We start from the raw sequence: 11,978 nt of genomic DNA, 5'->3' as shown, positions 1-11,978 counted from the left end.
CTGGTTATAAAGATGCTCAATGAACTTTTGGGAAGTATAGATGAACCCAGTGAGAACTTTAACAAAGAGATAAAAAACATAAAAATGGAAATTATAAAAAGGAACCAGTCTGAAATGAAGAACACATTATCTGAGGTGAGAAGCATATTAAATAGAATAAAAAAAGGAATACACAAAATGAATAAAGAAAAGGATCAAATGCCCTATCTGGAGGATGGGAAAGCCAAGGACACGCAATCAGAATGGCAAGAGATAAGATGCCAAGACTATAAAAATAATTTAAGGAGAATATGGGACACTATTAAGGGTCCAAATATCCATCTGATTGGCATACCTGAAGAAAATCAAGATGTCAAACAGCTGTTTGAAGAAATAATGATGGCAAACTTCCCTAACCTAGTGAAGGAAATGGATGTAAAATCCCAGGAAGCTCAGAGAATCCCAAAAACCAGGGATCCAAAGAGGCCTACAGCAAGACACATCATAATTAAAATGCCAAAGGTTAAATAAAAATAAAGAATATTAAAAGCAGCAAGGGAAAAAGAAATAATTACTTACAATGGAACATCCATAAGACTGGCATCTGATTTCTCAAAAGAAACTGTGCAGGACAGAAGGGCTTGGCAAAAAAAATATTCGACATGAGGAAGGCACAGGATCTTCAACCAAGAATATTTTATCCAGCAAAGTTACTGTTTAGAGTTGAAGGACAGATAAAGAGCTTCCTAGACAAAAATAAGCTAAAGGAATTTATCACCATCAAACCAGTATTACAGGAAATGTTGGAGAGACTTCATTAAGAAGAAAAATCATGTATCAAAAACAGGAATAAAGAATGGTAACAACTACATTCCTATCACTAAGTACCTCAAATGGAAAAGAATTAAGTGCTCCAACTAAAAGATAGAGTGGATTAATGGAAAGGAAAACAAGACCCCTAAATGTTGTCTATAAGAAACTCACTCCAGATTAAAAGACACACACAGACTAAAAGGAAGAGGATGGAAAAGGATATTGCTTTGATGGACCTAGAAGGTATTTAAGTCAGATAGAGAAAGATAAACACTATATGATCACTTACATGTGGAATCTAAAGAATAAAAAGAACACACTGATTAAAAACAGACTCACAAATAGTGGACAATTTGGTGATGGACAGAGGGGAGGGGAGTTGGGGGGGGCTGGGAGAATGGGGTGAAGGGTTAAAGAGGTATAAATTAGTAGTTGATAGTTGGTCACGGGGTTGGGGAACACAGCAGAGGAAACGCAGTTGGCATTAATATGATGGCTAGGTGGAGGGTCAGGGGAGGGAGGGAGTAATTGGGGAGATTGTTTTATGAACTATATAGATGTCTAACCAATGTACTGTATATCTGAAACTAATTAAAATAAATTAAAAAAAAATATCCAGACTAAGTTGCTAATTGACACACCAATCTTCTTTAAGCATAAGCATCTCTTTTACTTCTAAGACCTGCCCTGGGCTGTCTGCTTTACGGAAACAGCAGGTGGTGGAAGGTGGATAAGTAGAAGGTTGACATGATGGATGCAGGAGTGAAGATTCTTCCTTCAATAAGCTAAGAATAGAACATGAAATAAGAAAAGTCTAGGAATTAAGAGGAGGGGTCAGTTGAAACAGAAACCGAGTAACTTTAAAGAGAATATTAATTTAATGGCAAATGTCATTTGGCAGTGATAGAGAATACTGGAAAGGGAAAAATTATTAATATATTTAAAGAGATGATTTTTATTACTTATTTGTAGAATTGGAAAGGGAGCTGGACAGCCAACAAGAATAATGCCTTTAACTCACTTTTGTTTACTAAAACTCTAAACCTTCTATCATACACCTCAAAATAGAAAGGCCTCAGGCCTGTGATGGTTTATGTGTCACCTGACTGGGCCATGGGGTGCCTGGATATCTGGCCAAGTATTCTTCTGGACGTTTCTGTGAGGGTTTTGGATGAGGTTAACATTTAAATTGGTAGGCTAAGTAACAGACTGTTGTCCTTCACGAGGGCGTGCCTGAATAGAACAAAAAAAGGATAATTCTTCCTGTTTGACCACTTTTGTTCAAAATGGGACATCGGCATTTTTCACACGTGGGTTTTTTTTCTCCACACATCCAAGCAATTCTTAGACACCAGCTGTATATCCTATAATTCAACTCAATTTTGACACTATCTACCGGGTGATAGTGTCAGATCCCACAGGTTATTGGCGCAGTCCTCCAAGACTACCCCCACTTCAGACTGTCAATCAAAGTCTAGGTTGTCACTGGCTTCTGACCAACCAGCTACAGATTGGAGGTTCTAATAACTTCCTCCTTGGGTTTGATTAATTTTCTAGAGTTTTCAGAGAAACATTTTACTTACTAGGTCACCAGTTTATTATAACGGGATATAATTCAAGAACAGCCACGTAGAAGAGATGCAAAGGGTAAGGTATGGGAAAAGGGCACAGAGGTTCCATGCTGTCTCTGGCTTGACCCTCTCTCCAAACCTCCATGTGTTCACCAATCTAGAAACTCTCTAACCTTCTCTTTTGGGGTTTTATGGAAGCTTCATGACTTAGCCCTGATTGATTAAATCATTTCCCATTGGTGACTGAACTCGATCTCTATCCTTTCTCCCCTTCCTCAGAGGTCAGAGGGCTTGGACTGAAAGTTCCAACACTCTAATCATGGGTTGGCTCCTCTGGCAAACAGCCCCCATCTAAAAATCACCTCATTAAAATAAGGGTCTAAAAATCACCTCATTAAAATAAGACCTTTATTGCTCTCATTACTTATTCAATTCCAATGGTTTTAGGTACTCTGTCCCAGAATTGAAACAAAGAACAAATATATATTTCTTACTATAAATCACTAATGCTAAAATTAGTGAAAGTTTGTTGAGAAATAGGATATTTACATAGCAAAGTATGTTCCCATAAATTGCTTATTAATTACAAAGGAAAAATAGTAACTGCCCAATTAGAAAATGGCAGACACCACACTAATCAAGGAATCAAAGTTAAAAATTTGGATATATTGTACTGAGAGGAACATCACTTCAATAATGTCTGTGAAAATGCACAACCCGAATAAAGGGGAAATATCAGACATTCAAAAAGTTACTGGCCTACAAGTTTCAAAAATGTCAAGGTCATAAACGACAAGGAATCTGAGGAACTGTTCCAGACATAAGGAGACTAAAGAGATGTGACAACTTAATACAAGGATTGATTCTGAATTGGATCCTGGGCCAGGAAACAAAAAAGTTATAAAGCTCATTATTGGGACAACTGACAAAATTTGAATATAGAATTTTGAATTATAGTATTGTATCAAAGTTAAATATCCTGATTTTGATCATTGTTCTGTGGTCATGCAAGAAAACGTCCTCATTTATAGTAAATACACACTAGTCTCCTTAGAGGTAAAACAAAACAAAACAAAACAAAACAAAACACAACTTACTCTCAAGTGATCAGAAACACAGTCAAGCTTTTATCCTGCCTCTCCTTCAGGAAACAACACTCAAGACAACCAAATAGTTGATGAAACAGGGTAGAGTTTCTCTTATAGACTATTCCAGCTGATACATGAGGAAGAAATGATAGAATATCACCATTCAACACCCAATGAAAGAACAGATTTAGGCTTTCATCATCAATAGTTTTGCCTTCTGATAAAAATACATGACACCACCGATGAAAATTCTTACCAAAAATAAAAAAGTAAAACTTTTATCTGATCAAATCTGATCAGAGAAACAGGTTAAGTGTTCCCACAGGCACACAATTACCAAAATTCATACTGGGGGAAACTGCGATAAAAGAACCAGTTTAATTAACAAATAACTTAAAATAGAAACAAAAAGAGATGGAAAGGGAAAATAGAGAAAAGTCATACAACTAATTACTATGAACAAACCTTTCTTGAATATTTATTTGAACAGTTAAACTATTTAAGAATAAATAAATTCCTCACATAAATGAGAACTTTTGAATACTGACAAGATCTTTAAGAAATTATGTTACATTTTTAGTCACGATAACGACATTGCAGCTGTGGTTGAAATCAGTCTATCTTTTAGAAATACGCATTGAAATATTTACAGATGAAATATTGTGATGTCTTGGATTTATCTCAAAATAGTCCAAAGTGGAAGAGAGGAAAATGAGTGGCGTTAAAAATGAGACATAATTGGTTATGACATTTATATAAGGGTTCATTATATTATTCTCTCTACTTCTGTATATGTTTAAAATATTCTAAAATGAAAAAATTAATCCAAATAAAACCATATTGACAGAGGAAATTGTGGAAGGTTATAAAACAATCAATAGTTTTTTGGGCAAATAGGATTACTGATGAATTTTTCCTTTTTGCTTATTTATATGTTATTAATTTATTACAATGAGCATGAATCATTTATGTACTAAAAATTACTTGTGGAAATTTTTAAAAGAACACATCTCTAAAAAAAGCAGAAGTGAAAATCTAAAATTAAAAATTTTGAGCTAAACATGTATAGTGGTTTTATATATTTGAAGTATATATTTCTTGTGTGGCAAAACCTGTGACATATCAGGAGTTCCAATCAATGATTCAAGCTGGTAAATCAGCTGATAACCTCAATAAAATCACTCAAGATACTGGTAAAATATGCAAAATAGGTACAAAGAATTTATTAAGAAATAACCACTACCTCAACAGCTATCCTTACTCCCATGTTAGGTTGCACACACCATGTGTGTAGACACAGACCCACAGAGCACCACATAAAACCATTTGCCTTTCTCTCACAATAGAAAGTACGAATGACTTGATGAACACTACAATCATTTGAGGAGGTAATTTTCAACTTACCTCTGCATTTTGTGTCACATGCATGAAAAATACTTGTGAATAACTCTTCTTCACAGGTCCTGTTAGTGCCATAGGTTACATCTTCCTCGTCGTCATTGGTTACTAGTTTCCATTCTATTAGAAGAAAAAGTTTGCAAATCTAGCAATGCCTTTCTGTGCTGCATTTTTTTTTTTTCCGATTTCAATTTTAACAGAAAAAAACATATATAAGTGAACAGCAGCTCACAATACTGGCTATTTAACTTAAATAAAACAAAAAAGTGGTCTTGAAAGATCTATTCATTTTTAATTTTTAAATTTTGTAAAAGTACATAAAAAGGAGAGATGAAGGAGAGGGAAACGAATTTTTGCTGTGATATTAAAATCACTCCGTGAGAAAGCAATTAGTATAACACAAATAGAAATATTTTAAAGAAAAACAGTGAGAAAGCAGAAACTAGCTATACAGAATGTGTTATTTTACATTGTCTTGTTTTTCAGTTCCTATCATATATGGAACTAAATAGAGTTCCCAAAATTTCAATTGGAATTGGCCTGCAGAATTTACATTCTCCTCTGGCCCAAATTACTGGCTCTACAATGGAACCCACACTTTCTTACATGTTTTAACTCTCACACAAAAACATTGCTAAAATGGTGTTTTCAGCAAGGCACCTAGAAACTACATGAATTTTAACTCTCCTATATCTATGTATTATCATCCTGACATTCTAATTTTCCCTGAAGAAAGTTTGTTTTCAGGTCAGAAGAGAAATACCAATGATTATGATTGTAAATACAATCCAGAATTTCTATCTAGTTTTTAACTGAAATCATAGAAAATACTTATTTTTACATATAAAATTTTTTTTAAGATAGAAAAAAAAGGAAACAAACATACTTAAAAAGGAAAAGATGGATGTTTCCATCCAAGCTTTAAAAATGTAGATTGCACTTTTTGTTTGTTTGTTTTTTTAGTTCAGGTATCCTGAAAGTGATATGCTATTGCTTTATAGAAAGAACAAATATTAAAAGATATTTACCATCTTCATTCAGAGATAATTTGTTCACCACTGAATCCTGAGGAGTAAAAATTTCAGAGCTTTGATCAGAGGTGGAATCAAAGTCAAGTATTAAGATACTAAAATTATTTTCAATATTACAGTTATTTAAATCTTTATTACAAAAGGGTATCCCCTTCCTGATCTGTGATACCAATGATATAGAATTCTGGGAGCATCTCGGCCTTAAGATGTTTTCAGAACTTGTGAGGGTAGCAGTGTATGTTGCATTCTCAGGAGAGCTGAGATGAGAAAATAATGGGGTTCTTGGAGGAACTATCTGAGGAGATGAAGTCACCATCCTTCTCAGAACCTGAGAAGTGACTGCTGGGTGTAGCAACGTGAGGAGCAGACATTTTCTTCAGTACCTCTTCAAAATCTTTCCTGGTATTAGCCTGTGGATTATCAAAGCTGCTGGACTGGTATTTGATAATCTGTTGAATTGAATTTGAAATCTCTTCTCTCTTTTGGATGGCTCTAATTTTTCTGCAAATGCTTTCCACTGGGTTATGCCGCTTCTCAGTTACCTTCCTTGCAGAGGCCATTGTTGATTTTCCTTCAATTACACAGATGAAATAGCTAAAGTACAGGCAAAAGCAAACATTGTTTTTAAAGTTAGCATTGTCTTAACATCAATTTAGCAATACGCTATTTATTCCTAAATCAACTTTGGACAGATCAAGATGTCTTTAACTGTCTTTAAACAACTTTCCAAGTGTTTAATTTTAGCATTCATATTTCTAGAAAATAATAACAGCTAATATGTATAAAGTACTTACCAAGTGCTAGGCATGGCACTAAGTTCTTTATACATATCAACTCATTTTATCCTCAAAACAACTCTATAGCATAAATGTTACTAATTATCTCTTTGGGAAAGAGAGAAAAAGAGACACACCCAAAGTCACCCCAGATAAATGCCAGAACCCAGATTTGAAACCAGACAGTCCTTCCTGCTCCAGAGGCTATACTCCTAACCACATTGCTTTACATTTATAATAATCTGTCGAATATGATGATAATGGTGAAGAAAATAACAGCTTCCATTTGAGTACCTGTTCTGGTCCTCATCTATCGAGAACTTACTAAATATGCCCTATGTTAGGTATTTTATATATATTATGTCTAAACTTTATACAAACTCTGTCAGATATGTGGAAATATCTCCTTTTTATAAATAATAAAACAGGCTCAAAGAAATCAAGTAACTTGCTAATGGTCACATCTTTAAGATTTAAGCCAAAGAGGATCTAACTCCAGCATTATTTTATTTAATGGATATATGACCTTTAACAACAACAACAAAAAGTCTTCAAAACCCAGACTCATAGCCACAGAGAACAGATGAGTGGTTGCCTGAGGGGAGGGAGCAAAATGGGTGAAGGGGACTAAGAAATACAAACTTCTAGTTATAAAATAAATAAGTCATGGGAATGTAATGGACAACATGGAGAATATAATCAATAATATTGTATTTACTTTGTAAGGTGACAGATGGTAACTAGACATTGTGGTGACCATTTCACAATGCATGCAAATGACAAATTACTATGTCGTACAACTGAAACTAATGTTGTATGTCAATTATACCTTAATACAAAAAAGACTTTTTACAAGAGAGTAATTAAGAAATTTGGAAATAAGTCCAAAATTTTGCCTAACTGAAGAGCCAGATTTTCCCCTGGAGAGCCAGAGAACTGAGACCCAGGGTGAGCAGAAGGAACTCAGACCTCAAACTCCCAGATCCTGCCTGCCCAGTTCGGTGAATATTGATGTGGGATTCTGTTCAAGCCACAAAGAAAGGCCTCACTTGCAGGCCTTTGTGACTGAGCCAGATTCATGTACCTACCACATAAAACCCGCATTTCTATTTGCTTTTCCAAGGCATTTTTCTCCTTCTACCATCTGTTTTCTAAACTTTCATGACTCACCTAAGTGAGCTCTGCTCCACAGTTTATAAACTAAATCTTATCAAGAGTACACTTAAGACACTAACTCTTCATGAGCTAACAAAACTTTACAAGATTAACTTGTTTTGCTTTTTCTAATGTAGAGAAGAACATTTGTGGGGGTTCAATAAGTAAGATGTGATGATAAAAGATTTCAAAATTTATGCTACCCACTCCATATATGGCCTGGAAATATCTCCTGTATGTCCTGCCCAAACCTCTTTTTTAGTTTTAGATCCTGGTAGAAAAGTTTAGCTTCAATCTGCCATAACACTTAAAAATACAAGTCTAACTTGATTTATGCAATAACTGTCTTTGGAAAAGTACTAACTGAAAATTAAAAATTGAAAGTTAATTCTACCAGTAAAATCAGTTGCTTAGAGTCTCTCTTTTAAAGGAATTTTCTTCTTACTTATCCATTTTAATTGACTGAATATTTACTACATATAAATAGTACACCCATAGACATCCCAATGGCAAGGATTTCTTTTTAAGTTTTCTGAATCTTAGTGGCCCTCCATATCATTCATCCCTTTAGGCATTCAACCAATACTGATCAAGTATCTAAAAGTGCTAAACCTTGTACAGATACTGGAGGTACAAAGATGAGGAAAACAGAGTATCTGTTCTCCTAAAACTTGTAGTCTGTGAAAGATACAAATATGAACAAGTTAGCCACTAGAATCTCCAGATTAGATCCAGGATGCCCAATAAAGTTTGAATTTTAGATAAACAATGGCTAATTTTTAAATAAGAGTGTGTCACAAAAGTTGCACAGGAAAAACATATTAAATCATTATTTGTTGTTTATCTGATATTCAAATTTCACTGGGCATCTGTTATTTTTATTAGCGAAATCTAGCATCCCTAAAGCCTACAAATAAATAAATAATTACACACTAGGAAAAAAGGTGCCAGGGGCTATGAGAGCATATAATAGGGAGTTATTCTAGTTTGGAAATGAGAACAGAGAAAAATTGGGGGGGGGGGCATCTATTATGCATCATGCACTGTGTACAATACTATACATATTGTTTGCTAAATCCATGGTTATAAACAGAAAATTAAAAAGTGAAATCATAATTCTGCTATAGGAATTTCCATTTGTGTACACATTAGCTAACTGTAATGTAAAATAATATTAGAGATATCAAAACCAATTATTTCACTAATCTTATTTCTTCATTTCTCCTATTGATTGAACTATGCTTGTTTCGTTTCTAGAATCTGAGTCCCATTATTAATATCATTTGAATTGCCTTGCTGTATATAGTAAAAGTTCTTGTATCAATACTTTTCGACCACCTCCTTGATTCAAAACTATAAAACAATAATTAAGTGCCTCTTATAGGTGCAGGCAGGCAGCATCTATAAAACAAGTGTGATTTGTTTCTCATCTAAAGTTAGGTTATTTCTTACTTATTCGGTTTGCATCAGTGATGTAACTGCAGAGTTCAACACTAACCTCTAAGACTTTTGCATTTTTTGATGAGACTTACAGAAGTCTACTACAATTGTTCTGACTTCCTAAAGCTGTTATCAATAGGTTAGAATAAATTCACCATGTATAATATAAACAATATTTCATATTCTTAGGAATTTACAGACAAACAACATAAGGATATAATTTTTGTTTTTCGATATCCATATTCTTGAATTACTAAGAAACAGTTGAATTTCTTTGTAAAAAAAAAAGACATATGATCTTCAGAGATACAAAGTAGCATCTTTGAAAAAATTAGCAGATTTCAGGGTGATTCGAAAAGCTCTTTAGAAAGCCTTCTGCAGCAAACTCTGACTCCAAAAAGATTATGTTAATAATGGAATTATCTTTCTCTTACCAACCATTTACATTTTCTCTTCCCTTACTAATATTTCTTAAACATTGAACTTAAAAACTTTAGATCAAGTAGCTTATTTTAACAATCATTCAATATTTAATTATGTAAGCCAGGCAAAATTTTCATCTGGGTCCCATCTGGTTTAATTAAACTCTTAATGTATGTAAAATTTTTAATATAGATAAGTGTACAGGCGTAACTCGGAGATATTGCGGGTTTGGGAATGTTCCAGACCACAGCAATAAAGCGAGTCATGATCTTTCTGTGGGTGGTGGGCTTTGCCTTCAATTTGTAGAAAACACAACATCAGTGAAGTGCAATGAAGCAAAGCGGAATAAAACCAGGTATGCCTGTACATGTACATGGGTAAACAAGGGGTTCCTTTTGCCAAAAACTCCCTTCATTAACAATTAGATGCCAGTAAACTCTTCACTGAAACATAAAAAGAAATATCTGTTCACTGAGATGTTCCCAGAAAACTCATGTGTAGCCAGCCCAGTGGGAGGGCAGAGCATGGTTTTCTACTTAACCAATAAACTTTATATTTACCAAATTACAGTGTTTTTAGTCTCTTTGTGACTTATACTTAATATGTGATGAAATAATAACCCTTATTTTTCCCTTCCCTCTCTAGGATAGATAATAGCAACTGTTAAAATGATTTGCGACCCACAAGTCCTGGACTAAGTAATGCTCAGCGAAGCTGCCATCTGCAAACCCTTTTGATTACTAATAAATGCAAGCTGGTATAGAATGGAACTCTCTCCTCCCACCATTCCCTTAACCTTGTTGTAACAAGCTGTGGCTGGGTCGCGCCAAACTTATTATAAACATCTCACATTGAAACAATTTCTGAAAAAAGCAGTCACACATATGCCTCTGAAAACTGACTATGTCCTTCTGTTTCAGTTCTTATTATATAAAGTCTGGTTTTCTTCTCAGAAATCAGGAGAAAACCTATGATAAATCTCCCAACTCCAAGAACTCAGGCACTCCCACATTCTTATTGCCTACAAAACCACATAACCAGTTTCCACTAATACACATTCCAAATGACCAAGGCTGGAAACCACAATTCAGGGCTTCAGTATCCAAAAGCCCCTTTGAAAACAACTCTGGGATTTGCTTGTGGTGAAGGCACATTTCTGGGGAAACTCGCTGTATCACTTTCAACTACCCATCTTTTTTCTCATTTTTTTTTTCAGTGTTTTGGTTTTATTCCTAGATTTAAAGTTTCAGTGAACTCTCTTGAGCACCCAGTACGGCCTGATGTTGGAGGTTTGTCTCATTTGCTACAAGGACTTTGACTTTGGGGTTGCCCTAAAGAGACAACACAGCAAGTACATCTATTTTTCCCTGTTCGGGGCAGGACTTTTTTGACCTTAGATGACTAAGGGCCATAGCATCAACCAAAATTATTTACTTGGGGAAAAACTCACCACCTTATTTTCACTTCACCGCACCAGCCCTCCAAGAACCGTCTTCTGAAAACTGGGAAGCGGTAGGGGTGGGGGTGGGGGTGGGGGCTGCAGGATCAGGTGACCTGGTGGAGCTAACTTCTACAGGGTGGCGTGGAGTGAGGTCAGACAGGCTGGAGAAGCGGGAAGCCGCTGATCAGCTACACCTGCCTCTTCCGTTCTAGCCAAGATATGAGAGTCCCGGTGCGACGGGAAAGACGCATGGGAGGAATGAGGAAGACCGACCGCTTTGCGTGCACCCACGCCATTTGAGTGTACTCTCCGCCATGGTGATAACAACAAAATAAAGATCGCCCAGAATATAATCTCTCTTTAATCAGGATGAAGGAAAAGTCACTTTTTAAGTTAAACTTCATACGTTTCTATTGGGCCAAGCGCTGTGTGCTTTCTAAAACATGAATGCTGTTCATCATTATGTCTTTTATGGGACCATATATAGTTTGGGAAACTCCGCATATTAATTATGGAAAAAGCAATAATTAGACCTTTAAAGAAGTACATGAGTGAAACATTGAGCTCCAGGGGAGGTCGGGATAGGGTAAGCTCAGTGCACTTTGAGAAGCCTTTATAAAATAGATGGGATGTAAGCTGGGCTTTAATAAGATGTTTTGGAAAGTTAGGGGCTTGGAGAAATCTGGGAGGGAGGTGGGGAGAGACAAAGTATAAGCACAGTGGTGAGACTAAGCTTGTTTTGGCAGCATTGGGTCAATAGTCTGTTGGAAGCAAGATAGTGGGAGGTGGTGGACTAATATATAAGTTTTGAAAAAATATATGTTTTGATAGGTGATGGACTAATATATAAGTTGTGAAAAAAT

General features: G+C 35.4%; 1 protein-coding gene across 1 annotated transcript in view; it reads right to left on the bottom strand.

Annotated features, from left to right (window-relative positions):
• Positions 1-6,440, bottom strand: part of LOC112480308 (lymphoid-restricted membrane protein) — a 35,968-nt gene extending 29,528 nt beyond the window's left edge. Inside the window, 3 exon segments of the mRNA XM_025047350.1 lie at positions 4,856-4,969; positions 5,878-6,197; positions 6,199-6,440. Of these exon segments, the coding sequence (XP_024903118.1) occupies positions 4,856-4,969; positions 5,878-6,197; positions 6,199-6,440 (676 nt within the window).
• Positions 6,441-11,978: the final 5,538 nt, after the last annotated feature.

This window comes from Pteropus alecto, unplaced genomic scaffold, assembly GCF_000325575.1.
Source record: "Pteropus alecto unplaced genomic scaffold, ASM32557v1 scaffold103, whole genome shotgun sequence".
Classification (NCBI taxonomy): Eukaryota; Metazoa; Chordata; class Mammalia; order Chiroptera; family Pteropodidae; genus Pteropus; species Pteropus alecto.
Note: the sequence above shows the minus strand (reverse complement) of the source record. Positions and strands in the feature narration are given on the sequence as shown.